This window comes from Heliangelus exortis, chromosome 8, assembly GCF_036169615.1.
Source record: "Heliangelus exortis chromosome 8, bHelExo1.hap1, whole genome shotgun sequence".
Taxonomy (NCBI): Eukaryota; Metazoa; Chordata; class Aves; order Apodiformes; family Trochilidae; genus Heliangelus; species Heliangelus exortis.
This window is the reverse complement of record NC_092429.1, coordinates 6,134,289-6,162,078: the sequence shown is the minus strand read 5'-3', so window position 1 is coordinate 6,162,078 and position 27,790 is coordinate 6,134,289. Positions and strand designations below refer to the sequence as shown.

The window sequence follows — 27,790 nt, the reverse complement described above, 5'->3', positions numbered from 1 at the left end:
CTGGTATTTTTCAACACTTAAATGAGTTAAAAGTGAAGTTTGTCATTTTACTTAAACCAGCAGTCCCGTTGGTCTCTGAGGAGATCCCGTAGGGCCTCAGTGTTGCCTGCTGCTTCTGAAATTTTATTTTTTGTTCCCCATGCAGTATCCTTAACAGCTTGAAAGTTTGTATCCGAGGCTATTCAGCAGGAAAGACTGTGCTTATTGGCCTGGCCTTGTTGTTGCAGCTCGTAGAGGTTTCAGGATTTTCCAATATTTAATTTCCTCTTTTTTCCCCTTTAAAATGCAGTGTTGTCAGAAGAACTGACAGCAGGAATGCTGCTTTTCCACTTGTCTGGCATCTCTCCGGAGCTGTCATTCCCACAGGGCACACATCACCAGCATCCTTTTCCTTATGGCTCTTCAGGTGCTTTTAGGAAGCTTGCTGTGCATTTACTGCATTGCTTCTTCCCACATTTGTTCAGTTTTCTGCTGTGATACCAGTAGCTATTCCTTTTTTTATGTATAACATATTTTATGTTGACTGCAAAAGAGACAATGAAAGCAAAGTTAAGGGATGAGAGACTGATACAAATGAGGCACACTGTCTGAGGCACAGGGAACATAATCTAGACTGGAGGTCTATCCGATAATTTTTTTACTGCCCTATTTCTCCACAAGGTGGGAGCCAAGACCCACGTCTCATCTAGAGCCTTCTGCATGGCTTTTACTGCACAATTGTACCCTCCACTGCACCATAGAAAAGTACTTCTAAAAAGCAGTCATCTCTTTCCTTTCCCATTCTAGTACTCCTCTTATCTTGTAATATTGTTTAATACTGTTTAATTAACACTTCTATCAATCAAATGTAAGGCTCTATACAAGACCCCCTCAAGCATTTTTTAGGTTTGTCTTTGGTGTAAGGAAGTCTCTTATTTTCCTTGCCTTGATAAATTAGTGTCTCACATTCTGTCTTTCCCTCTTCCAGGTTCACTCAAGTAACAATTATTGTTGACTCACTGGTGAGGGTGAAACCATCTGTGTGCCACTTCAGGCACAAGGCTTTCTCTGTAGTCATTCACAGCTTGTAATGCAAATAAAAGAAAGAATTACATCTCTCCATTAATGTCTCGTTATGTGTCAGTTGCCTGTGGTGATTTGATTCCTTGTTGGAAAGAAACTCTGCAGGATTTCTGCACCAAATATTAGGATTCTTCACATAAGCAGGACAAAGCTGTCTTTTCCAGTTCTTTGGACTTGTTGTTCCATGTAGCTGCTTCCTGAAGCTTGTGCTGTAAAAAAACAACTCTGCCCATTATAGCTTGAAGGGCCTGGAATGTACTTGTATTTGTCTTTTAAAAATAAGAAGCACAAAAACCAAAACAACCCAAAAAAACCCCACTTGACTTGACTGGAACACAATTCTATATTGGGTAGAGAAGGGGAAGGGCTTTTTTTTTTTTTTTCTGGAAGTAAAATAAAAACTGAAATTTAATTTCTGCTGAATCAATTCTGTCATAAAGTTGCTGAGCTGAAAAATCAATATTTGCACTGAGGTGCTCCATTATACCTGCACAGCTCAACATCATTGCTCCCTGCTGTGGAAACCTGTATTTATTTTTGCTAATTCCACAAATTGCCCTAAAACCTGCGCTGCACCATACATTCACTGGCCAAATAATCCTTCTCTTTCACTCTTAAATCTGCCCAGTGATTCCAGACTGAGGATCATCACCCTGTCAAAAAAGACCAGTGCAGTTTGAGGCATTTTAAAGGCATTTAGAAGATTCCTTCTTTATCCATCCACATGATTGCCCAATACACAGGTAATGGAGCACACAGAAGCTCTCTGGCCAGGCCACACCATGTGACCAACTTTTATTTTGTGTTTTCAGGGGGCTGAGATACAACAACCACATTTCTAGTGCCACACAAATTGCACTTTTGCTACTGGATCACACACACTCCAAACAGGTCACAGCAGAGATTTCTGGAAGCAACACACAAACAAAAGAAGGGATCAAGCCTTTAGCACAATGGGCTTAAACTACATCAACGTAGCTGTATTTCTCTCCAGAATACTGTGCTTTTTTTTTTTTTTTTTTTTCCTTAGAACTATTACACTTTGAGACACAGCAGAACAAAATTACAAAAGCATTGATTAGTGCCATGATCCAACACAGTCCAGTGGGCAGGTACCTGACTCCAGTGTCTGACATCAGAAAGTCTCCTCTCAGTCAGGAGAACACAAAGCCATAAAAGACTTCAGATTTTTCACCTTCAGACAGCAAACTTCTCTCTGTATCCACCTAATTTACATTTACAGACACACTTTGCAGTCATGATCATAACAGAGCCATAGGGGGTACCAAATTTCACAGACTGGCCCAAGGAATTGCTCTGTATATTTATATTTTTGCTCTGCATGTGGGTAACACACACACAGAGTTCTGCACACAAATGTGGTTTTGTAATTTTAGAGATGCTGGAAATACAAGAATATTTTACGTGTTAGGTATTAAAAATCATTCCTCCCATCAAAGAATGATGCAACAAGATGCCCACAGAATAACTCCAACAGGACACCTTTTTGCCATTTGTCATTTTCTGTTATGTTTTACTTATCAATCTTCCTTTTTTTAAATTATGCTTTGTAGTTGAATCTGAACCTAGAAAAATCCTATTCCCACACACACTAGCACAAAATTAAAATAAATCAACAATACAATGCAGAATGAAAATCCAATGATACTGGCACTAATACTTCCCAACACTCACGTTTTGGCTCCTGATATTTTTATCTTTCTGAAACAATCCTTCCTGATATTTTTGTCTTTCAAGACTCACAGGCCAGATTTGGCCTCCAACCTAGCAGCAGCCAACTCCTCCTTCCCATCATCCTGCAACAAACCCATCAAGAAGCAGCTGACCAGAGCAGATCCAAGCCTGCAGGGGTAAATCTGCAGGGACACAGTGGGAAAGCTGCAGGACAGGCAGCTCTTGGGCTTCTAGAAATTAATTATTAGGGACAGCAACAAGAAGCTGAGCACAACAACAACACCCCCAGCACCCTGTCAGCCCTTCCTGGTGACACTGGAGAAGACTGGAGGGAAAGGGAAGCCCCTGGAAGGGCTCCTGATCCAGCATCAGTCAAGAGCAGAGGGAAACAAAATTTTGGCTGCAGTCTCCTCTCCTACCTGGCAGTCTGGATTCCCTCCTGTGCTCTTGGCTCTCTGCTCAAACTGCCAGACAGAATTTCTTTGCTCTCTCTGCTCCATCATACAGCAAAGCTGAGGATCATGTCTAGAGGACAGCAGTGACTCAACCTATCTGGGGACAGATGATTTATTTTTTTTTTTAAAGTAAAAAACCCCAGCACATTCTTGCATTTTAAGAGATTTTTTTTACCCCATTTTCTTTTAGACCTGGTCCCTTCTGATGGTTTTTTTGTGTTTCCTGATGTTCTTCACCAAAAAACCTTTCTGCAGTAGTGGAACTTAAAATTAAAAATGCAACATTTTCTGTGGAAATAACATTTACAACACTATATAATTGCTTTTCTTCAGTGTAATTCACATTAACACTAGGTGCACTTACAATATTTAGTAGGATTTTTTTTTTTTTTTTTTTTTTAAATTACTGGATGAGGAAATATATAATATTAACACTTCAGCACATTAAACAAACATACCAATTTCCTACAACTGAGACTTCTGCCTTTGGACTACATGATAAAACACCACCACAAACGAAAAGATAAAGTTTAGCCAGGAAAAGAGAATGACATTTCTCAGGAAGAAAGGTCACTAGCACGAGCAGTTCTGCTGGGAAGGGGGTGGGTTGTCTGTCAGTCGCATGCTCCTTCCAGAAGTGCCCCTGGAAGAGTCTGATTCTATACTCTCTGACATCTTTTCACAGATTATATCCACAAGACGCTCAAACACCTGCCTTACGTTGATGTTTTCTTTGGCACTAGCTTCAAAATAGTCAAAACCTGTAAGTGGAAAAAAAAAAAAATAATTAAGAAGTCAATAGAAACTGAAGATAATGGGTGTGAAAATATTGCTTTTTCAGAATTCACCTCAAGAAAACAAGATATTAGGCAGTTTTGGCTCCTAGAATACTGAGCTGAAATACTTGTAAAATTTATCCAGCACCAAGAAGAGTCAAAGGCATAAATAGATCACTGCCCATTGCCCTGGAAAACACATCTGTGGGTGAAACAGATCTGAATAAACCCAGGACAAGGGAGTCAAATCCCTCCCTTTCATCACTGAGGATCCCCTGGACTGCTGCTTCTGTCATGTTCAGGATTCCTGGGCTCTGGGCACCCCTGCAGAGCCAGGAACCACCACTGCAGCCTGGCCAGGCAGAGAAGCAAGATTGTGGTTGCATTCCTTGTGCTGACCAACTTCTGCACTTGTGCTCAAAATATTCCATGATTCTGGCCCTGTTTTGCCCATTCTTTGATGAGACACAAAGCTCTTCTGGGTGATTAATACCTGTACAGCACGTCCCCACCCTGACAAGGTGGATCACCAATAAAGCCATGTGCTTCCTACAGGGTAATTTCAGTGTCCAGTCACCAGCTCCTACCTGCAGTGGCAAGGATGGATTCCCAAACACTCGCTGACCCTTTTTGGTTAAAAGAAAACAACAGCAGCAAGGCTGGAGTTACCCCAGGCCTCACATGAACCATCCTCCTCACAGATAAGCCTCAGCCAGCTGAAATGTGCTGAATTGTGAAGCATTTCTTTATCTTTCTAACCCCAGGGGCCCCAAAGGCCAACCATCACTTGCAGTGGGTGTTGCTTCTGTTCTGCCAGGTTATTATACTGTGAGAGCTCGAGCACCACAGAGGGTTTATTTTGCAGTAAGCTCCACTCTGTTGTGCTTCATTTGGGGAATATTCTGCATTGCATCAGTTTTCTTTGATTCTGCCACAAAGGAAGGGACAGAGAAGTCGTTTTAACTGGTTACCCTGCCAGTGCTGTTAGCCTGAGTCACCCTGATGAAGAGGATAACAAGTAGATATCTGCCCCTTTCTACCACTTTTTAAAAACCATGGGCTGAGGGGTGAAGTGATGGTGGAGATGTCTGCATCATTAAATAAGGATGGTTGCACTGCATCAGAGTACACAGCAAACTTCTTGCTCTCCCACTTGCTGTCTTTGATGATGATTAAAAATGTATACAAAAAGCACAATAAATCAGAGAACAGGAATTAGATATTTGTCAGTCTAGCACTGGTTTAGCTTTTCGTTTAGCTGAAGCTGTTTTGGTTTAATTCACATTTATTCCAAGAACAGTTTCTTAACCTAATTAGGTAATTGTTTCAATGATGTAAATGTCACTGCACCCAAGTACAAACTTAGATAAAACACACTGAAGGTGAACCTTGCTGTGAATCACTATGAGGTAAGCAGCTTAAGCAGCTGACAGACAATTAACAAGATTCCTCCCACCTAACACACAAGGTAATTTCAGATAATGCTGTAAACATTAGCACAGTTACTACAAGGAATAAGTGATTGATAAGAAGAGATACCTTTTTCAGCCCTTTTGAAAAAAGAATTTAGTATTTTGGGAGGATTACAGAAGAGGAGGCTTGGGACAGCACTTGGCAAAGGCATGGTGAGCTTTTGTTTGGCTCTGCACTGGGGAACATTTCTCCAGGGTGAGCTGGACAAACACAAGGACAGGTCAGGAGGTCTCCAGCAGAACAGTTTCCTACTGATGGAGTCAGTTGCTATGGTAACTGTGAGTGCTTGTGTTTTGAAGTGTCCCAGATGTAAAGGATTCAGATTCTAGATGCCAAATTTGTATTTAAACAAATCATGGGGGTGGGGGAAAAAATACTATAAATAAGAGTGGGAGGTTCAGTAAAACTCTCCATTTGCTGTTACATTGACCTGGACAATTTTTTAACTACTATCAGTGTAATTATTCTTGCAAAATATGGGAGCACACATGCATTTACTGTGATTTTGAGAGTCTGCAAGCCAGTAACTAAGTTGATTCATGTTTTCAAAAGCATATTGAAATCTGATGTGTAGAAAAGAGCCTGTAACTGATTTTGCAAACTAACCTTGCCTTTGTTTGCTTTGACAGTCCTATATGTAAAGACATATCAATGCAATAGTAGTAATGATGGGAAATCAGAGTGTTTAGTTTGATATTTACTCATGACTTGTTTATGATAACAGTGCCTCAAGGCTCCAGTCATGAATAGAATCCCTTTGTGCTAAGCATATGTAGAATTTACACCTGAAGGTTCCAAACCTGCAAGCCTTTGCAGACATGGGTTTTTTTTGTTTTTTTTTTCCCCATGATAAAATAATTTGATTGCTCTTAAGCCCTTGGAACAGTCACATAAAGCTATACTTTTTATTAATCTATAATCAGGCTTTCTACACCATCCCTTCATAAAAACCCAAAGCAAAACAAAACCAACAAAACCCCTAACTAATAAATACTTGTTAAATCTAGTACCCCCAGTTTAACTATTTTTTATGCACCCTCCAATTACTGCTTAGAGAACTGAAGACAACATAGGATTTTATACATTGGGGTTGATGGAGATCCCATTTGGGTCTGGTAACAATCTCTACTCTTACAAGCTAAATAAATGTTTACAGTACACCCACTGTAAGGGCCTCCATTGTTAGCTGTATTAAATTCTAAAATTATTTACTTGCCACTATGAATTCTTTATAAGAATAGTATAGTTAAATCTCAACACAAAGCCCTGATCCCATATTAAAAAGATCATATATGCTATAACAAAAAATTAATAATAAATGGGAAATTAGGATGCCTTTTTTTTTGTCTGTTCATTCTAAAATGTTCATTGCAATCCCAACTTTCTCTCAATTGAACTGTTTTGGTTTTTCTGTATCATATCAAAACCAATGTCATTTCCCTACCTGGACAGAGAAGCCTGGTACATTTAAAATATATTTTACTCAGCTGTAGAGTTTTATTTTTATATTCTATAGTTGCAAACAAACATTCTTATACAAAAATCAATGTTTGCATTCTGAAAATGACTACGTGGTACTTAGAGAACCAGAGGCAGAATTTCGTTTATGAAAACTCTCTCTCTTTTCTTTCCACTGAACTAATAAAAGCTGTTCTCTCTAGAAAAAAACTTCATTACATCCTTAAATATGAGCTTTACAGGTGCAGCAACATTACAAGCAGGTAGTATTCAGCACTAAGCAAATAAAACGTAGACCTAGACTGTATTACACTTCTTGGTTGTGATGCCATTATTACATTAAAGTGTTACTGCTGGGAGGGCTTCTTATCATACAAATTAAAAGGGAAGGAGTATAAAGAAGCAGAAGAAAATGAGTAGAAAGTAAAGCTTCTACATCTACCTAGTTGATCTGCCAGATGTTTTCCCTTCTCCACAGGAACAATTCTTTCATCCTCCATGTCACATTTGTTTCCAACCAGGATCACTTGTGCATTGTCCCAGGAGTATGTCTTGATTTGAGTGGCCCTACAGCAGGTGAAAAAAAAGACTGTTACCTTCCAACAGCCAGGGCAAAATACAGTAATATATTAAGTAGGAGAACAAGTACCATTAATGACATCAATGTCTCAAGGCTGTATGTTGGCTAAGAGACAAATGGCCAAGATTACACATAAAGCAAGAATGCAGACTAAGTTATTTATGGCACCCTATTATTTTAGTGCTCCTTAACTCTGTGTGACAATAAGGTTTCTTTTTAAGATTTTGCAAGTGTTTTAAAGATCATGAAATCCGGACAAAAAGCTGACTTGAACAATTTTTGATCTCTAGGGGGAAAAAAACATTCTTCTAAAGCTTATTCTCCTTCAGCTGTAATCTGTCAGAGGAGTGACAATCAGTTACACCTCTTAAGGATATTGTCCCTATAAAGAATGCCATGCAATAAATACACACTTCATGATAGATTTACAGCTTCTTGTAAAACATGCAGCAAGAATTCAGAGCAGCATTCAGATGCTCATCTGAATGCAACACCATAAGAAACTGTGTTTTGAGACTCAAACAGATGGAAGCATGAAGTCAGCTTTGCTTGGAGAGGAAAACTGGTTTGTGGAGACTGAAAATTGCATAGAAACATGGAAACAGTTGCTAAAGAGCAACAGAAATTTACCAAATCAGGAAGATACAGGATCAAGGTAAGGCTCTCTGAGCTAATATTTGAACCCACCAGGATTAAGTGACACCTAAGGCAGGAAGCAGCAGATGCAGTGATGGACAGACAGCATCAGACAAATGCTGACTTCAATGACAGAGGGCTCAAATGTATGGGAGCTTCAGCAGGAGCACTGGGATAAACTTAAACCCTCTAAAGCTCTTTGTGTCACATGTGCTGAAACTGGAGAGGATCCTAGGAGTCTGACCTTACGTTTGGCATCTGTAGTTTTTCCTACAACAAAACCATTTGATTTTTAATTTTTTTTTCCTGTTTATCCTTTCCCACCATGCCTGGTGAGGTACCACAGAGCAGTATTAGTGTGGTAGTGTTCACTTTCATCCATAGGACAGGTCCAACCCCTTTCATCTTTACCAACTCAAAGAATACCACAGAATGTCTTTGGTTGGAAGAGACCTTTCAGACCATCCAGTCCAACCAATGATCAACACTGTAAGCTGACCACTAAAACACATCCCTAAGGACCAGCTCCACACACCATTTAAATCCCTCCATGGATGGTGACACCACCACTGCCCTGGGCAGGCTGTTCCAATGACTGACAACCCTTTCAGGGAAAAAATACTCTGCCTAATTATGAGGTTTCCTAATACCCAGCCTAAACCTCCCCTGCTGTAGCTTGCACCCATTTCCTTTGGTCCTGTCACACACCACCAAGGAGAAGAAGCTGTCTCCCTCCTTTGAGGTGGTTGAAGAGAGTGATAGAAAAGATCCCCTCTCTCAGCCTCCTCTTTTCCAGACTAAGCTCTATCTTTTAGGACTCTCTCCTTCCCAAAGGTAATTAGCCTGCTCTGCCAGAAGTGATACACCCCAGCCCTCCTCCAGCTCCTAACTCACCTTCCCCCTCTTTGCCCATACTCACCACTCCTCCATAAAGCACACTGCAGTTCCACAAACCTGGCATTTCCCAGGAATGCCAGGAATCCCCTCATATTTTTACTTCAGTTTGCTTGAACTCCCTTAACAGTTCCTCCTCTTTTGAACTAGCAGCAGCCACTGGCTTGGATCTACTAATGATAATTTTTAATTAGTGTGAGTTGCTTCCTTGCCTTTTCCATGGAAAGCAGTCAGCCATGTTACTCCCACAGATGCCTATGGAAAAGGTCATTTCACTCTACAGCTTGCCTTGAAGCAGCCTTGCTTCAAATCCTTGTCTGGATTGCACTGGAAAACATAAACCCAAACCAAGCCCACTGCACAAGCCCAGACTAACACTGAAAAAGTAAATAAAGAATTCTGTGCAGTGACCTCTTACTCAGTGTCCTCCTGGCAGGGCACTCACCCCAATCCCAATTTTGGCTCCTCTACTTTGTCTTTTGAGTGCCTCCATCTGTACAAGCCCTGTGAGAGCTAATATGAGTCTGTGATGAGTTTAAGAACAGCTTTGGGGTTTGTCAAGGCTCAGCACAGAAGAGGGTGACCTCAGAAATCAACCAAAAGGCCAGGAGGATGAAATCTCCCTCCATAAGCAATACCAAGAGAAAAAGTCTGAATTTAAAACCCCCATAACCCAGGTTCCTCTTCTGACTCCCAGTCCTCTCTCTGGATTTGTTTCAGCCTCTGGGCAGTCATGGGGGACAACAGTGCCAAACCTTAATTATTTAAACAGATTTACTTAGAAAAAAAAAAGAAAAAAAAAAGTGTGAAGGATCTCCCACAAGAAACTCTTTCTCCTTAATTTGTATAAGGTAGTGAAAAACTTCTCTTGCAGAACATTGACATTCACACTTATAAGGAATACAAAAACAAAACCAAGTTATGAAGAAGAACGTTCAAAAGAAACTCTGATCTCCATACAAAAAGGAAGGCAGCAAATTTACAGAAGTTTTTAGAAAGGTGAATAAACAAATCAAAAGGCAATTGAGATGTTTCAACAACTATCAGGGCAGTCCAATAAACACACTGGGAAAAATATATTTTGGTGACACAACGAAAATGCTGTGCTTTATTTGTGCTGAATTCCCCAAATTAATGACACAGCATGGTTTTTATGCTTCATGCTTAGAAGAAAAGTAGTCTTGGATTCACAGTTACATGGATGTATCAACAACCTAATTTGGAGAGCAGCCTTGAAGACAAATAAAGCAGATGATTTGTGAACCCAGCTGTTGCTTAAATTTAAGTTAAACTTAACCAATTTTTCTCATCCCTTCTATGAAATTGTCTAGATTGTCAAAAGCTGAGTTTCCATAATATTGTCTATTTACTTTACAGCATCAAATGATGAGGATATAACAGCTTCAGTACAGTTTCAAATGAGGCATAAACCACTGGTTTACCTACATAGAAACCTATCAAGCCAATATCAAATAAGAACTCTTGAAGCTACCTACTAAAAAAACCAACAACCTAGAATCAACTGCAATTTCATTTAACCCTTTCACTCACCCTACAGGAAAGACATTTTATTATTCAAACAAAATAATTAGTTATTTTCAAATATCAAGTAAAATCCCTCTTGGCTCTTGCCCATTTTTGCTTTTCCTTCTAAAACAACCTGACTGTACCCTTGCCACACTGCAGAAAGGAAAAATCACTGAGGCTTAATTTTTAAGGCTTCTCCACTGTACTTTTCCCAGTGAAGGAAGAGGAGAACAGGTCATGTCCTAGATATTCCCAAAAGCATATAAATTGTTTATCTTGCTTTTTGTCAGCTGCTTTAAGATAATTATTAATTAGGGTGATTCACATGAATGAAGGAACATCCATATAGTATCTCAAGACCTTGTCTAAACACCTGATGTACAGCTGTGATCCTCCTCATTCAGGAGAAAGCAAACTAAAATCTTTAGGACATTCACCCATAAGAAGGGTGCCATCAAACAGATCACCCAAAGAAGAAATCCTATGGCAATATGGAAAAAAAAACCCAAAAAACCACCACAAAATCATCTCCTAGTTGCATTGCCACTAGAGGACTCTGCTGGCACAGTGATGCTGTCTTTGCTACAGTCCCCAGCTCTCCTGTGAGCAAGCTGGAGACAGAAGGAAATGGGCTACCACAGGCTGATTTTGATCTGCCCCACTACATTATTTGGGCTCAGAATCTTAAAAGTGATGGTCGAAAAGATTCCTGACATACAGAGTGAAAAAAACAGTGATGGTTGTCCTTTAGCTGGTTAGGTGCTCTTAGGTGACCCTGCTTTGACAGGGGAGGTTGGACCAGATGATCTTTTAAGGTCCCTTCCAACCCCTAACTTTCTGATTCTTAGCAAAGATAAACAGACAGCCCCTGTGGCACAGGAAGACACAAAGCCCAGTGCAGAAAGCCCAACCTTTCCCAACTCTGACACTCTTCCATTATGCCTTTGATGGTACTGAGGTGAGACCACCTCTAATATAAAGCTTCAGGTTCAACCTGTGTCTATATAAGTATGTTTAAAAAAAAAACCCAACAAATCACTTTTTAAGGCAGCTTAGAAACATTTCTCCCTTTCAGATTTTAAATGAGATGTGACCTAACGAGCCACTGTTAAATTGGATTGTTTTAGCAGCATAGCCAGAAAAGCTGTAAGCCCAAATAACATATTAAAGGATGAATTTCTTTACAATAAATGAGGCCTTTTAGAAGCAACAACTGCTACAGAAAGCTGCTGTATCTGAATTACAACATTTTCATTGTTTTAAACACAAAGCATTTATCCCAAAGCTTCGATGAAGGGGAAAGAACATGGTGATGCAAAACACTGTGAAGAGTGCGATGTCAAATATTCTCAACCAGCAATTTTGAGGAGACATTTGGCTAAAACCCAAACAAACTCAACAACAATAATAACTTATTTCATACCAGTCCTGCACTGCATTGAAAGAGTCTTCACTGGTGATATCATACATGAGGATGAAGCCCATGGCTCCTCGGTAATAAGCTGTAGTGATGGTCCTGTATCTTTCTTGTCCAGCTGTATCCTGGAAAAAAAAAAAGGAATATTTAGGCTTCATGAACTGAATTCTAATAAACAGGACTTGTAGTTAGGTCCCACACCTAAAATAAGGCAACCAGTTTTTGATATTAAATATTTTTAAATTCTCATTTGCTCCCACTGAAATGAATTCTACTTACATTGTAGCATTAATTGGGCTTTTACATCAGCTATGATTTGTTAAATGCCTTTTGACACAGGTACTATTAAAAAATAACAAAATATGTCAACCCTTTAATTGCTACTCTCTGCCCCAACCTCAATGCAATAATAAAATGTTAGCAGAGTTCACTGAAAGCTTACACTTCAAAGCAGGGGCAATGGAAAACAGGCCAGGACTGTACCAGGCAAGACATTTACATGTTACAATTTAGTGTGACAGTCAGGAAAATGAGACAGATGCTGCATGTGATTCAGTCTTTACCTCGGGTTAGAGACAACAATTAAAGACTCGATGCAATGAAAATTATTCTACAAAGTGAATTTAATGTGGAGTGCCCCAATCATAATGTCTGAGGTCCACACATTAATTTGAGATTTGCTAATCCTCCTCTGTTGGTTCAGCTTCATTTTCTTTACCCAAGCAGTGCTGTAGAATACTCCTACCTGCAGTTCTCATTCCTCTTGCCTGTCAGCACAAAGGTGAAACTCTGGCATTTACAACAGAAGAATTTCAAACGACTTGTGACAGCAGGAAAACATGTCAGCCACCATCTGCTGGACGTCAACAACATTTATTCTTCACATTTGCTGTGCCACGCTCTTAAACTGAGGAATATTCCCCCATCAGATTAGCAGCTGTGAAGCAAATTCATTCCCTCTGGGCCTGCCATCTGAACCAAGGAGGGAAGGCAGGTGCATCTCTCTCATTCAGGAGGTATCTATCATTTGAACAAACACATTTAATCTCTTGGCAAGAGGCAGCTCTGTGAAACTGCTGCAGGGAGGTAAAAGGCTGTGCCTTCGAAGTACAGGTTTAGGGTAAGGTGCTGACTGTGTGTGGGTTATCAGTTCTGTTATCAATGGTCCTCTAGCCCTCCAAAACTCACAGTTAAGAAAGCATTTACTGTAGCCAGTGGCTCAAAATGTGTAATGGAAGTCTCTTCTCTAGAGAAAAAGACCCTAAAGGACTTATCAATCATACTGCTAGTTGGAAGAGTAAAAAACAAACCCACGTAGAGCACCCTTGCAGGAGTACAGAGCCAGCTTCTGATCAGCCACAGCACATCACCAACACCCCAGAACAAGGTACAGTGGGTGGGAAACTACCTAAGCTTCAAAATCCCCCAGTCCATCACTCTCACATATGCAATTTTGGTTTTGCTGCATGTAAGAGACAGTGTTGCCCCCTCCAGGACACAGGGTAGCCAGTCTGCTAGAGGGGAAAACATCAGTCATCACCTGTTGTTCTGCACCAGAATACCAGAGGTTCTCCATAGGAAGAAAGTGTTTGTAAATCAGCTCCCTGCAGCTTGCTTAAGCAGCTCTGCCCATTGCACCACAGTGAGGCTGTAACAGCAAATTTCCATGAAAAAAATTGGAGAAATTATGCAGCAGCAATTTTGCTGTTTCTCCTCCGATCCTCTGGAATAAGAAAGGATTTTTTTTTTTTCAAGACAGGGTGGCCCATCATAGCGAGGCATTGCACACTGGCTGAGAAATAATCCTCCTGCTCCCTCCTGCCAGAAAGTATCACAGTAACTTGGACTACACCTGGAAGCCCAGCTGTGACCCTTCCTTCTGCCACTGACAGATCCATTGCAGAGCACTCCTCCTGCTCACCTCCTGCATCCTCACTCAGCTGCTGGGCAGCCCAACCAGCCATGCCAACAAGATCCTGACTTGACTTCCTCAAGTGGGGAAGGTCTCAGCAGCCACAGTATTGCTCTGTTTATCCAGGGAGATATGAGAGTTGCTTTATTTTAGCCTGATTTCCTAGAGTATATGAGGCTTATAAAGTGCATGCCCATGTGTAAATGCTCATTATAACTCTGCTGACTTTAGATCAAAACTGACCATAGGGAAACACTCTCAAAGGTCTGTTCTTACAAATGTCAAAAATAGTTGGTGGGGTGGAGATATATATATATATATAAAAAAAAAAAAAAAAAAAAAAAAAGCTGAAGAGGGGAAAAAAAGTTAAGTACAATGCTTTTTCCTGACACTAAAGGATCCACAGGGGACAGGTTTTCTTCATGCCTCATTAGGAGAAAGACTTAAATCAGTATTGGCAATTTCTCAAATCCTGCAACCAACAGCAAGAAACAAATCCCTAGGGAGTCAGACTTCTCCCATTCTCACACTTGGGGTATTATTGTCTTAGACCTCAGTTCCCAGGTTCTTCTACCTTCCCAATCTCATCTTCTGTTTCCTGCTCTGCATTTAACACACTTTGGCTTAGGGCATGAGGCTGTGACCAGGCAGCAAGCAGCAGCAAGACAGATTCTATAGCTATTTGCAGAATATTTTGGAAATAAATTAAAGCTGACAATATCTCAGAGCAAGGATGTCCATCCAGGCTGCCCTGAGAAGCAGCCCAAAGGGACTGAGGGCTTCCAAAACTTGCCCTGGCACCATCTCAGTGTCTCAGCTGAATGAGGAGCTGGATTCAACCCACTGAGTTTGCCTGTGCTGAAGGCAAACTGTGCTATTGCTTTAAAGTTCTGAAATTCAGTACTTGTGGTTTGTTGATGTCAATATTCTGCCTGGAAAGCTCCCTGTGCTGGGGTTAACTCTGATTTATAGGTTAGCAAGAGTCAAGGATGTGGCTGCAAGAAATACAGAACCCCAAAGGGCTACAGGCATTTGCACAGTCCCAGCCTGCAAAAAAAAAATCCACTTATCTCATTAGGCATGCAATTTGCATATTTATTAGGATATACTTAAGTGCCTGCCATCTCAGGTGCTGAGAGGGGGTCTGTAGAGGGGAAAGGCATCCTATGTATCATGGGACAAAACCTTGCCCCAGGAGCCATGTGGAACAGTGAGATGTGATTCAGCTCTGTGCAAGTCACTGATGGATTCCTTGCTCTGTTTTTACCATGTAGGTATAAAGTATGTCATCTCCCCTCAAAGGCTGTTAATTGCATTTCTCCAAATCCATTTGAACCTTTGTAATATTACCCTGGAGTTAATTTTTTCCTCAGGTTATGTCAGCTTCTTAGACAGCCATAAACTAGCTTAATTTTCTTGACTCACACAATATTTTATGCTAGCTTCAGTGAGCCCCCCTCCTCCCCAGATAGTTCAACAAAAATAAATAAAATAATTTAAAAAAAAAAAACAACACAAGAAAACTGCAAACCCTGAGCTCAGTTCCTTCAGCATTTACAGCAATTGCCTTTACATCAGTTTAAAACACCACAAACCTTAAGTAATCAGGCATTTTAAATTTTATGTTCAAGATGTTTATCTAATGAAGGAGAAAATAACTGATGCAGTTACTTTTTTCTTTTTCCCCAAGCAAGATTTCCAGGTAGACCTCAAACTCATTAAAAGACAAGTAGATGAGACACAGGCAGGGACCAGCAGAAAACTGATGTAGCTCTAATTAACAGTAGAGCAAATGCCCAGGAAGAACAACCTGAGCCTTCAGCATCCAGAAGCTGCTTGTCTGTTCCTGATGAGGAATCAGAAAGCTTGGTTCTAACCAAGCATGGAAGGGTCTCTATGAGATATATTTACACTAATGTGCTAACAACTCTGTTCTTTTATAGCTCACATATGTGCCTGTGCTTGATACAAACATAATAATAAAAAAACAACCAGCTGCTAGGCTGAAAGAAAAATTTGAAGGTTTTACATTAATAAGCAATCAAAATTCAGTGTTTATCAGAGGAGAAAAAGACCTAAATGCATTTGCATTATATGAAGATGCCCTCTACTCACAGGATCCGTCACCTAAACATTCACAGCAGAAGCACAACCAGTTTTTCTGAAATTTCCTGTTTCTGCTGAGAGAAACAAGTAAGGTACTTACATAGGAGACATAGTTGAAGTCTGAAACCATGACAGATGCTCTTTGCTGCAGATCTGAAAAATCTGAATCCCTGATTTTGAACCATCATTCTTCTGGTGAAGATTTCCAGCACTTTGTTCTAAATAAAAAGTCACAAAACTTCTCCTCTGCACCAAGTTTAAACCCCTCAGCAGTGTGTGTGACAAACAGCTTCTAAAGAAATAAACCCCTTGGGGTTTTTTAAGGATTGTGTTGGTGGGGTTTTTGTTGGTGTTTTGCTTTGTTTCTTAAGAACAAGGAGATGTCAGAATAAGAGTTGCCTGCTGTCCATCTGGTTGGCAGCAATCAGGAGATGTCTGTACTTAGCACCACCCTGACTTAGGCTGCTCAGAGCCAGAACAGATCCTACATCAACCCAAATAACCAGCACTGACCACAGTTTTGAGGCTTCATCAGCTTGTGCTGAAGGAGAGACCTCTACTTCCCTGCTTTTTTAGCATTACATGGTGACACCTCTGCTATGGCTTTTTTTGCACCTTGTTTGGAGTTTGGTCAAGCCTTGGAGGCAGGATAATCCTCTCCACAGGCCCATGGTTTTTGGGGCAGCAGGCTGTGAGACATCAAGGTTTCAGGAAACATCTGACTCCCTGCAAACACAACTTGGCTCTCAGCAAGACTGGCCACCTCAGCTCCTCTTCTCTACCAGACAGATAACCTGAACAAATGAGAAATAAAGGCACATCCTGAAGGCAGAGGGCTGTTTGTCCTGCTGGAGACCAATCTGGGTCTCAGTAATACTCAATCCCCTTCCACCCAACACCTGTTTATTTTCCTTTCTCTACAGATAAGGAAACATTCTCACTTGCATGGTGCTGTGCTGGTGTCTGTCCTGAACAGTGAGAGTGCCATTCTGCCATCCATCACCTCTGTCCCCTCCCTGCTCTCTTCCCATCTCCAGGCAGCTATAAGCACAGCCCTGGCTCTGCCCTCCTTGCTGGACCTAGGAGCAAAAAGCTGGGGAAGCAAACGGTCTTTCTGGCCTGTTGCAATGGGAAATGTTCAATTTCTCACCCATCTTCCAGTAATTTGAGCTGTTTTGGTCAATATATTATTATTGATGCCTGCTGCAAGGAGAGTGGTACCTTCAGTTCCACCACTCTCATATCTGAGCATTCCTTGGCCACGTGTCTGCCCAGAGCAGAAGGGCTCTGCAGTCAGAGCTCCTGGATGCCACATTAACAAACACACACATTCCCTTTGCAAAAGTAGAATTTTGAGTGGAAGCTACCAAGAATCGGGTAAACAAAAGCCACTCTGAAGGAAGTGGAAGAGAGGGGAAAAAAACAACTCACCGAGAACAAGGATGAGTGAAGAGAGTGACCTTGGGCAGGGTAGTATATGCCATTAATAAGAGAATGCTAACATTGAGCTTACTGTTCTCCTGCTGGCAGCCAGAAATAGGAACAAACAGGCAAGATGAGTCACTTGTTAAGACATGGAAAAGACTTGATGACATGAAAAAACCTGTGAAGTTTCAATTGCTGCCGGGAGAAAAATAACACCTGGTTCCTTCAGCTCTGATTAAAATGCTCCAGTTCAACAGATCACATTAAGCACATTTTTTCCTCTCTTGTTACTGAGTGCTGCCATTGGCCAAGAGTCACTGGAAGCTACTCAGACACATTCAGATACCTTGAGAGCCAGTTTCTCTTGAGCAATATTAACAATATGCAGCAAAACTGAACTGTCGTGAACAAAAAAACACTGAACAAACACAATACAACCCCCATCTTCTTTGATGGTTACAGTTATCTTAATAACCTCAGCTCTTCAGAGGTAGTAAAACCAGACACCTTGGATGATTTCACTACAACCAGCTGCAGAAGCTTCATGTTTCCCATGCTTACTCTGCACAGAAGTTCCTACCACCCTGTTTTCTTTAACATTGCCACACTAATTGCTGCCACCATAGAGCCAGAACTTTTACAAAAAGAGACTTTCAACACCTACACAGCCCAGAAGGGCTCACCAGGGTCCCTTCAGGCATCAGAGGCCTCAGTCTTTCCCAACACACACAACACTTTTGAAGTTGTACCCCATAACTTGGTGGCTGAGTGTCCCTTTAGGAGAGGCACTGGACTTTATTTAAATTACTTTTGTAAACTAAGCTGATGGACAAGGAGGAAAAGTTAGTGAAGGCTGGACTCATTGACCATTAACACATTTAAGACAAAAAGTGAATCACTGACAATGCAAGAGGATGCATTTGCTCTCCTGAGTGTCATTTCCAACTGGACTTAGGCTAAAGTGCTGTGATTAACAGCCCTACTCATCAGCTACTATGATGTTAAAAAAATTATTTCCATTTTCCCAGGTGCCTTGAGATTACAGTGAAGATTAGCAGCAGTTACCCTTCCTGACAGGGAACTGAAATAGGGCTGGTTGCTTATGATCACCAGCTCCTCTTCTCATCTTTTTGTAGGTTTTGAGTTTTTCTGATAGAGTAGAAGACAGTGGCTGCAAAAGAGAAATCACATGAAGAGGTACACACAAGGATTGCTTGTTGTGTACATTTCTTAAATCTTACAGAACTGAGGAGTCTTATTTTCCATTAATTAATACAAAGATCAGTCTGATATTTTTTGATTCTTCCTGATCCAGTTACCTGTATAAAAAAAATAAAGAAACAGCAGTAACAGAAATATGTGGCATCCATTTACCAACTTCTAAGTTCCACTTCTCCAGCTGCAAATAAACAGCAAACAAAGTTCAAGAGATGTGATGCATTTGGAAGCCCCTTCACTGTGGGCAAGTGATAAAACCATCGCTGTTACAATAAAAAAAAAAATTAAGAACATTTTAGGAAGCTGAGATCCTAGAATACAAAGCATTTTAGGCACTAAAAATATAAGGATATTTTGCCAGTTTTGCCAGATGTTTTTAATTGTCCCAGATACATTCTTTAATTCTGTTATTGAACCCCTGAGAGAACAGCTGTGCGATGCAGAGATGTCTGAGCAACGTTAGCCACTGTAAGCATTATTAACTAGCCAGGGTGGTTGAGAAGCAAATAAATTAATCACAGCCAGAGTACTTCAGAAGCAGCACTGCACCACTGTGAGTGAGCAAGCACTGAAATCCTAAGTGGTCCTGTGGATGGATGAGCTTGGGTCCAGCTACCACCTTGTGGGTCCTCATAGGTTCTGCTGACCCACAGAGATGCACAGCAGAAAGGAAAATCTCAATATATTGTGAATCAACTGCCAAGAGAACAAGTGCAAAACCTGTCAGGAGGAGGTTGAATGGTCTGAGGTACACACAAAGCTGTCCAAATGCTGTAGCTTGGTTCTTTGGTCTGGAAAGGAACAAGGAGAGGTGAAGGGAATTGGCTTAATAGTGCTGTCAACCTCCCTCCCTCCCCCTCCAACGCTGGCAAAGCAAAACAGAGCAAATCCCAGCTCCGAGAGCAGCAGAGCAAGACCCAGACTTCCTGGAGCCTATTTCTAGGTGATCAAATGTCATGGTAACCAGCAAGAGAGCCAGGCAGGCAGAGGGGATGCTCGGGGCAGGCTCTGCCAGCATCCCCCCGGTCCCCAGCCCGGGCCAGGCTGAACCCCTCCTGCCCACACCTTCAGCTCACTCATCTGCAAAGCAAAGATTTACAAACAAAGCTGTTATGAAGCTCAACGATTTTGTGTCTGGAAGGTCTGTTAAAAAGCCCTAACTGTGATAAAAGTCAGTACTCTGCCACAAGCATCACTTCTAAAGCTTGTTCTTATCAAACGAAGATTTCAGCTTCTTTAGGAGTGGACCAGGGATAAATCTGGGCCTCCTGCCCCACAAAACCCCCCTGGAGATATTATGTCAATTCTAAGACAAAGTGTTGAGAAATTCTGGGGAGATTTTATGGTATTTCTAAGATTCAAATACTAAATCAAATTATAACCAGGAGGCAAGAACATTTGCTTTAAATTGAAGGGCAGCATCAAGACAAAAAAGGAAATAACCAAACAATTTATATTTAGAACCACACACCAATAACTAAAAAAATAAATAATCTCTTAAGGTCTTTAGAACCCTAACGCTTAATTTTTCAAGATTTGGTGGAAACAAAGACTTGATCAGGCAACTTGCAATTTGGAAAAAATTCCCAAATTAGGAAAAAAAGCCCCACTGCTGAATTTAGGTAAGCATTAAACAAAATACAAAGACATCTGAAGTTCTCACATTCAAGAAGGTAGAGTCAGAGCTGAAAGACAACAAAAACCCAAGAGAAATCTGAAGCTCGTGCTTCAGAAGGTAAATAAAAAAAGAACAGAAAAAGGTATGTATCTCACTTCAGTGGAGTTTGAAATATGTTTTCCAAATATATATTTGAGAGAAATGTGCACATACTTTGAAAAGGAATGCAATAAATAAATCCAGTACAGTTCTTCACTGATGACATGAAGGGGGTTTGTTTAAATTCACAAAGATGTGAAACAACAATCAGATGGAAATTGAAACTTTCCAAGTAAACCCACATCTCTGCTGAGAATAGAAAGGAAAACTTTCAGCTAAAGGACAGCTATTTTGGAGTAGCCATAAGCATCTGAAAGCAGAGGCTTGGAATTCAAGTTCTTTGGCTGCCATGAGAGTACAGGTATGGTGATGCTCTGTAATAGCACAAGACAAAGAAAATAATCTGCTACCATTCACTGCAATGTTTTTTTTTTTATTATAACCACACATTCCAGATGTTAAACTAGAAATTCCATTGTGTAGCAGCTGCAGATACCTCTACTGCACTCCTGAGACAGCTCAGCAAGCAGCTGTGGGGTCCTTTGGGAACTGCTTCTCCTCCCTCCTGTAAGATCAAACTGGGCTACAGTCAGATTTTCCCTACCATCATCACCTGCTTGAGATGTCTCAGTTACTCCCTCCATCAGCTGTTTAGAAAACTGACTTTTAGCAGCTTGTCTTGACAGAAATCCCAGAATGATAGAATGGTTGGGGTTGGAAGGGACAAAGACCATGGGTAGGAACACCTCCCACTAGACCAGGTTGCTCCAAGCCCCATCCAACCTGGCTTTTGCATTTCTTCTGAATTAAAGATACTGCACCTGAGCTCACTAACCAAACCTGAGCTGGTTTGGTTAGTACCAAACCAAGACAAAATCCATTCCTCCAGTCTTTTGGGTTTTTTTTTCCAAGGACAAATGGATTTGCCAAGGAGCCCAGTAAACAGAGGAAAGGAAGCCCTATACAAAGTGAAAGAAGAAAAAAAAAAAAAAGACAAAAACCCAAAACAAAGGGGAAAAAAAAATCTTTAACTACAGCTGGGCCAATCAATCACTGCATCTTCTGCATCTTCACTATCAACTCTGATAGTAATGGGAATACCATGCCAGTATTTCAGTGAGAAATCCCAGCCCAACATGAGGTTTTTCAGATGCTGCCTGGCCCACCTTACATTGCCTCTGAGTGTAACTGGCTGGAAAACAAGCACTAATGGATGTTCACAGCAGTGTGAATCTCATACAGTTGAACTCAACCAATAAAGAATTAATATTGACAAGAAAAATACTGGTGGAGAGCTCAACCATATTCCCAATGATTTATTTAGCAATATGAGGCATAAAAGCAACAGACCATTTCAAAACCAACTTGTAATATGTACACATGTAGACAAGTGGTAAGGGACAAAGAAGGAAAAGGTTTGGCACAGCAGCATCTTTTACATTTTTTAGAGGATTTGAGCAAACTTCTGCTGAAGGCAACAAAACTACTTCCACTGTGGTCAGATCTCTGGGGCAGAGAAGACTCTGCTACAGCAACTACCAGTGTCCTAAATGGTGCCATCCTGCTCTTCTGATGGAGAACAGCTATGTTGCTGGATGCCTCCTGGTTCTTCTTTTTAGCAGGACCACTCAGTTCAGCTCAAATTTATGGAGATGCCATTTGGAGATTGAACTTGGATGTAAAATAAGCCCTGAAGAAATGTAAGGCCCTGCTTGCACCCAGTGACCTCAGTGAAGAATTCTGCATAGGCAGAAGCCCTGAACCCTCTCCCATGAAACTAAGGTTCTAGGTAAGAGGAATAGATAAAGCTTTTTGCATGGGACAGAGAGGGACCTGGCAGTCTGGATTGACAGGAAGCTGAACATGAGCCAGCAGGGTGCCCAGGTAGCCAAGAAGGCCAATGGCATCCTGGGCTGGATCAGGAACAGCGTGGCCAGCAGGTCCAGGGAAGGGATTCTGCCCCTGTGCTCAGCCCTGGTGAGGCCACAGCTTGAGTCCTGTGTCCAGTTCTGGGCCCCTCAGCTCAGGAAGGAGATTGAGGTGCTGGAGCAGGTCCAAAGGAGGCAACTGGGCTGGTGAAGAGACTCGAGCACAGATCCTATGAGGAGAGGCTGAGGGAGCTGGGGGTGTTCAGCCTGGAGAAGAGGAGGCTCAGGGGAGACCTCATCACTCTCTACAGCTCCCTGAAAGGAGGTTGGAGCCAGGTGGGGGTTGGGCTCTTTTCCCAGGCAACTCTCAGCAAGACAAGAGGGCACAAGAGGTCTCAAGTTGTGCCAGGGGAGGTTTAGGTTGGACATTAGAAAGAATTTCTTTACTGAGAGGGTGATCAGACATTGGAATGGGCTGCCCAGGGAAGGGGTGGATTCTCCATCCCTGGAGATATTTAAAAAGAGCCTGGATGTGGCACTCAGTGCCATGGGCTGGGAACTGCAGCGGGAGTGGATCAAGGGTTGGACTTGATGATCTCTGAGGTCCCTTCCAACCCAGCCAATTCTATGATTCTATGATTTGTTTCTCAAAGCATATAGCAGACCTCAGCCCAAGGAAAGAATGCTGGAAGAAGAGCTGGTAATGACACTTCAGACCATCTTATTTAAAGCAAATTCAAATCCTGTGTTCAACAGGGATAGCAAGAGATCCTATTTGTACAGAACACTAAATGCATGTGATGCTTGACAGATCAACAGAAATAAGGAGGCATCGTTCTTCATTATGTTCTATCAATTTCATGTTAATGTAGCTTATCAAATACACAAATTGCACAGCATCACACTAAGCAAGTGAAGGTCTATCAACAGATCTGTAATTGAAGCAATCACAGTATCAGGCACAAGAGAAGCACAAATTCATGGATAAGGATTATGCTGCTCCCTAAATCACACCAGCAGAAAAGTGCCAACAGAACCTCCAGCCCACAGGCTCAGTTCAGCAAAGGGCAATTCTACACTCCATTATGATTCCACTTATAGAAAATACATCCCAACTTGGGAATGAATTTGTCAGGTTACATTGGGGAAAGCACACACTGACCCATCCATCAAATGAAACCAGCTGCCTTGGCAAGGACTGAGCTCCGGGCAGGTTGAGCTCTTTTGCTTTCATGGATTTGACTGCAAAAGGTGCAACATGTTGATGCTTTGAGGAATACAAGTTATTTACAGTGTCAGAGACAAAAAGAAGGCTCTTAGGACTTGTTCTTGGTCCCAGTCCAGGCCAAATCACTCCCATTGACAGAAAGGGTTTGGCAAAACCAAACTTTGGGGCAAAGCATAAGGTATAGGTAAACAGAACTGGATCTTCCAGTGAGCTAAAGATATTTTTAAACCAAAGGGACATGACTTCAGCAAAAGCATAACTGCTTCAAAAGATGAATCTACATTTAAATGAACCACACTTCCTGCTTGTCACTATTTTGCGTTGCTCTGATGTCAAAGAATGGGAATTCAACACAATTTTGGAAGCTCTAGAGCAGCAGAGGAAGCTTTGATGTTGGCTTTTAGGGACCTTACCCTAATTCTTTATACCAAGATTCAGGCAGTGACAGTATCTGACCTTTCTGCAGAACAGCATCATTTCTGGTCTTGCAGGAAACAGATAATTAGTTTCCATTTCACTGGTATACTCACACCACAATCACCATTCTCAGAAGAGAGTCCAGAGTACAAAATGTATCCCAATTTAAATGACTAATAAAATTAATACCAAGAACTGAAAGTAAAAAAAAGAGCTGCCTTCCTCAGATGGCACCCAGGTCTTTCTCCATGCAATGTACCAAAGGGAAAATCATTTCCTTTGACCACAGATTTTCTTCATCTCCTGAGTCAGCTGTAAAATTACAAAGGCCACAATAATATCCAGATCTCCTTGCTGAGGTGTCATCTTTTCTTAGGTCTTTTATATAAAGCCTGGAGTGAAAGCAGAAGACTTAATCCCTGTCCTCCCAGCAGTCACTGCACAGTGACAAAGCAAAGTGTGAGGACAAGGGAATCCTGTCCTACAAACTGAGAGCTCCCATAAAACTCAGGCAGCCTTAACCATCCCTTTCTGGCAGAAACTCTCATCAACTCTCATCTCCTGCCAACAGTGAGGGAAGGGAATCCTAAAATTTAACCCACAATAGAGTCTTTGCCACAGCTTTTTTTTTTTAGCAGTACTTTGTGCCATCCTTCTCATGTTTAGTGACCCAAAATTTCCTAATCACCTTCCTCAAGTGGTACATAAATACATGTGCTGCAAAGCTGCAGCCACAGCATGGACCCTCCCTGGAGTCAGAAAGTAAGTATTAGATTGTAAAGAATATACACTGCTCTAATCTCAGTGTCCTTACACCTCTCTAATGATTTCATACCAAATCAGCCCTGCATTCATTAGGACAATTACATCAACATATAAATATAAAATCTCTTAGAACAGGCAACATTGTGCCACATCTACTTCCTTTTAATTACTGAACAGAGCAGTTATAGTCTAGCTTGTGAAATAGGATAAAAACATAAATAATCTCCAGGCATGATCTTTCAAAACAGCTTCTTGAGCAGAACTGCAGGAACCACCTCTCCCCCACACCTGTTTCAGTGCTATGCCCATTGCTCTACCACTTGGAAAATGGAAGAGGCTGTATTTTCATGCAGAGAGAAGAAAACCAATAGGTATTAAAGGTGCATCTGGAAAACACAAAGGTTTATCTCTGTGAAAGAGAATGGGAGGGGTCATACTAGAAATACACTGGGGCTTTTCCAGAGGGAACAGGATCTGCTGCAGAGACTGCACTACCAGGAAGGAGACAACTCATGGCACATGGTGGTGGAGGAAAAAGGGACAAGCTGAAAGGGGCCAAAAGAACAGAAAAAAAAAAAATAAAATTACAATTGGAGGGCTGGCTTATTAAAAAACATCAGAAGGGTGAGCTGTGCTTGGATGAACCAAGTAGCAGTGATCATCCCAGGGTGGTACAAGAATTGTTTTGTTTCAGCAAAGGCAAAAGAAGGGGTTTCCTTGGGCAGAGGCCAGGCTCCTTCAGCTGTGCCAGAGATCAGCATGACCAGGTCTGCAGGCAATCTCTCCTTCTAGCTGGAATATCTCTCTGCTCCTGCATTTCCCAAGGAACATTAGAAAATAAAGATAACTAAAGATCTTACTTGTGTCACAGTCAACCAGACAAAAGAATTGCTGTTGATCTCACTGGTTCTAGCACCTGTGCCCACTTCACTAACTTTTCAGTGGAGGTGGAAAACATTTCAATCAGTTATTTTCTTTGTTTTTTATTTCCTTTGCTGGTGGTTTGTGGAAATCTGGTAAAGCTTACAGCCTTCAAAGTCAAAGATGCATTTTGTTCATGCTTGGTTTGCAACCAAGAGACTCACTCAGGTCAGGATTTGATGCATTGTGATATATGCTCATAGCATGCAGCAACATCCTTCTTGTTTTCAGCTCAGGAGGTTTTTTTTCAGCATGTCAGCTGAATGATGAACCATTTCATAGCCTGGTAATGCAGATCAGCACCCAGACAGCATTAAGAATTATAAACACACTCTGGAGAAGCAGAGTTGTCAACACCTCTACATCCCTGTGGTTATTGAGAAGCCATTCTCAGATTTCAGGAGCAAATGATGGAGATACAGTTATTGAAATTATCTAATGAAAACAGAAACTCAATTACAGGCTTCACATTATGTCTCAATTAGACTGTGCTTAGGTCAGAATTCTAAGGTGCTCACAGGATTGTTAAAACAAAAGAAAATTAACAAGTGGAGGAAAAATCAACAAGGCACACTAATGAAAATGCTCATAATTGGCATTTTTTTTTTTTTTTACTGAAGGCATCACAAAGCTTCAATAGCAGTACATAGCATGAGGGAGTTTTCCAATACACTGTTATAATAAAAGGGGAAACAAGAAATTCAGAAAAAAAGTGCTATATTAACTTGATATTGCCATGGTAAACAGTTTTACAATCTTGTAAGAAAGAATAAAAAGATCACAAGTTACCATGGTACCATTGTTCCCTCCAGCTTCATGTTTTCAACACAAAACTGAATATTTTAAAGGCAACACAGAGCTGTACTTTCTCCCCTGTAAACTCATTCATCCTTTTCTGTGGGAAGCTGCAGTAACCAGCAGAGGATTTATCAGAACTTCTTTGTTCACAGGAGTCACCAGCTCGTTATTCATAATTAATGAATTAGTTTCCATGATTTGGAAATTAAATAATTTTGGGATGTAGTTTTCCAAAGTAACATCAGAACCAGATTTTGCTCTCAGGTATGCTTTGTGCTGCCACAGCAGATGGAGTTTTCTGGGTTTATTTAATCTCAGATGAAATTAGCTGTTGATCTGCCATTTATTCACTTGCTGAACAGTGACAAAAATCTTCTAGAGAGGCAGCTCAGGAAACAAGAAGAGAAAGAATGCCATGCAGTATTAAAGCAAAAAAAAGACAAGGGCATATCTACCAGGACCTTCTAGGGGTTCTGCTGAGTCTTTGCCAGAACCCTTCTCTCTTCACTGACCTTTTGCTAGGAAGTCTTTTCCTCCCAGCATTACAAAATCACCTTCCTGCCTCCACTGATTCCTTCTGGACACTTCCAGTGCCCTGGACAAACTGGTATCCCAAACTAACCTTGGAGAGAGACCTGAATTTGGAGTATATGAGAGATAGGTATCTAATACATACAGGTATGATAAAGGCAGCCTCAGGGCTACTTTGTGTAATTCCTAAAGTAAGACAGGGATTCACTTTTCAGGAAAAAAGATGAGGGGAAGGAAAGAGGGGAAAAAAGGGAGAAAAGGGAGAAAAGGGAGAAAAGGGAGAAAAGGGAGAAAAGGGAGAAAAGGGAGAAAAGGGAGAAAAGGGAGAAAAGGGAGAAAAGGGAGAAAAGGGAGAAAAGGAGAAAAGGAGAAAAGGGAGAAAAGGGAGAAAAGGGAGAAAAGGGAGAAAAGGGAGAAAAGGGAAAAAAGGGAGAAAAGGGAAAAAAGGGAGAAAAGGGAGAAAAGGGAGAAAAGGGAGAAAAGGGAGAAAAGGGAGAAAAGGAGAAAAGGGAGAAAAGGGAGAAAAGGGAGAAAAGGGAGAAAAGGGAGAAAAGGGAGAAAAGGGAGAAAAGGGAGAAAAGGGAGAAAAGGAGGGAGAAAAGGGAGAAAAGGGAGAAAAGGGAGAAAAGGGAGAAAAGGGAGAAAAGGGAGAAAAGGGAGAAAAGGGAAAAAAGGGAGAAAAGGGAGAAAAGGGAGAAAAGGGAGAAAAGGGAGAAAAGGGAGAAAAGGGAGAAAAGGGAGAAAAGGGAGAAAAGGAGAAAAGGAGAAAAGGGAGAAAAGGGAGAAAAGGGAGAAAAGGGAGAAAAGGGAGAAAAGGGAGAAAAGGGAGAAAAGGGAGAAAAGGGAAAAAAGGGAGAAAAGGGGAAAAAGGGGGGAGAGGGGGAGAGGGGGAGAGGGGGAGAGGGGGAGAA

At 41.3% G+C, this 27,790-nt stretch overlaps 1 protein-coding gene across 3 annotated transcripts in view; it reads right to left on the bottom strand.

The window, feature by feature from the left end:
• Nucleotides 1–1,825: 1,825 nt before the first annotated feature.
• The window catches only part of RAB3B (RAB3B, member RAS oncogene family), a 50,144-nt gene continuing 24,179 nt past the window's right edge, over nt 1,826–27,790 (bottom strand). For all 3 annotated transcript variants that reach the window (XM_071750145.1, XM_071750146.1, XM_071750144.1), the window contains 3 exons: nt 11,980–12,098; nt 7,362–7,486; nt 1,826–3,973 (listed from right to left, as the gene is read on the bottom strand). In XM_071750145.1, coding sequence (XP_071606246.1) covers nt 3,786–3,973; nt 7,362–7,486; nt 11,980–12,098 — 432 coding nt within the window. In that variant the 3' untranslated portion in view covers nt 1,826–3,785. The remainder of the gene's footprint in view (nt 3,974–7,361; nt 7,487–11,979; nt 12,099–27,790) is intronic.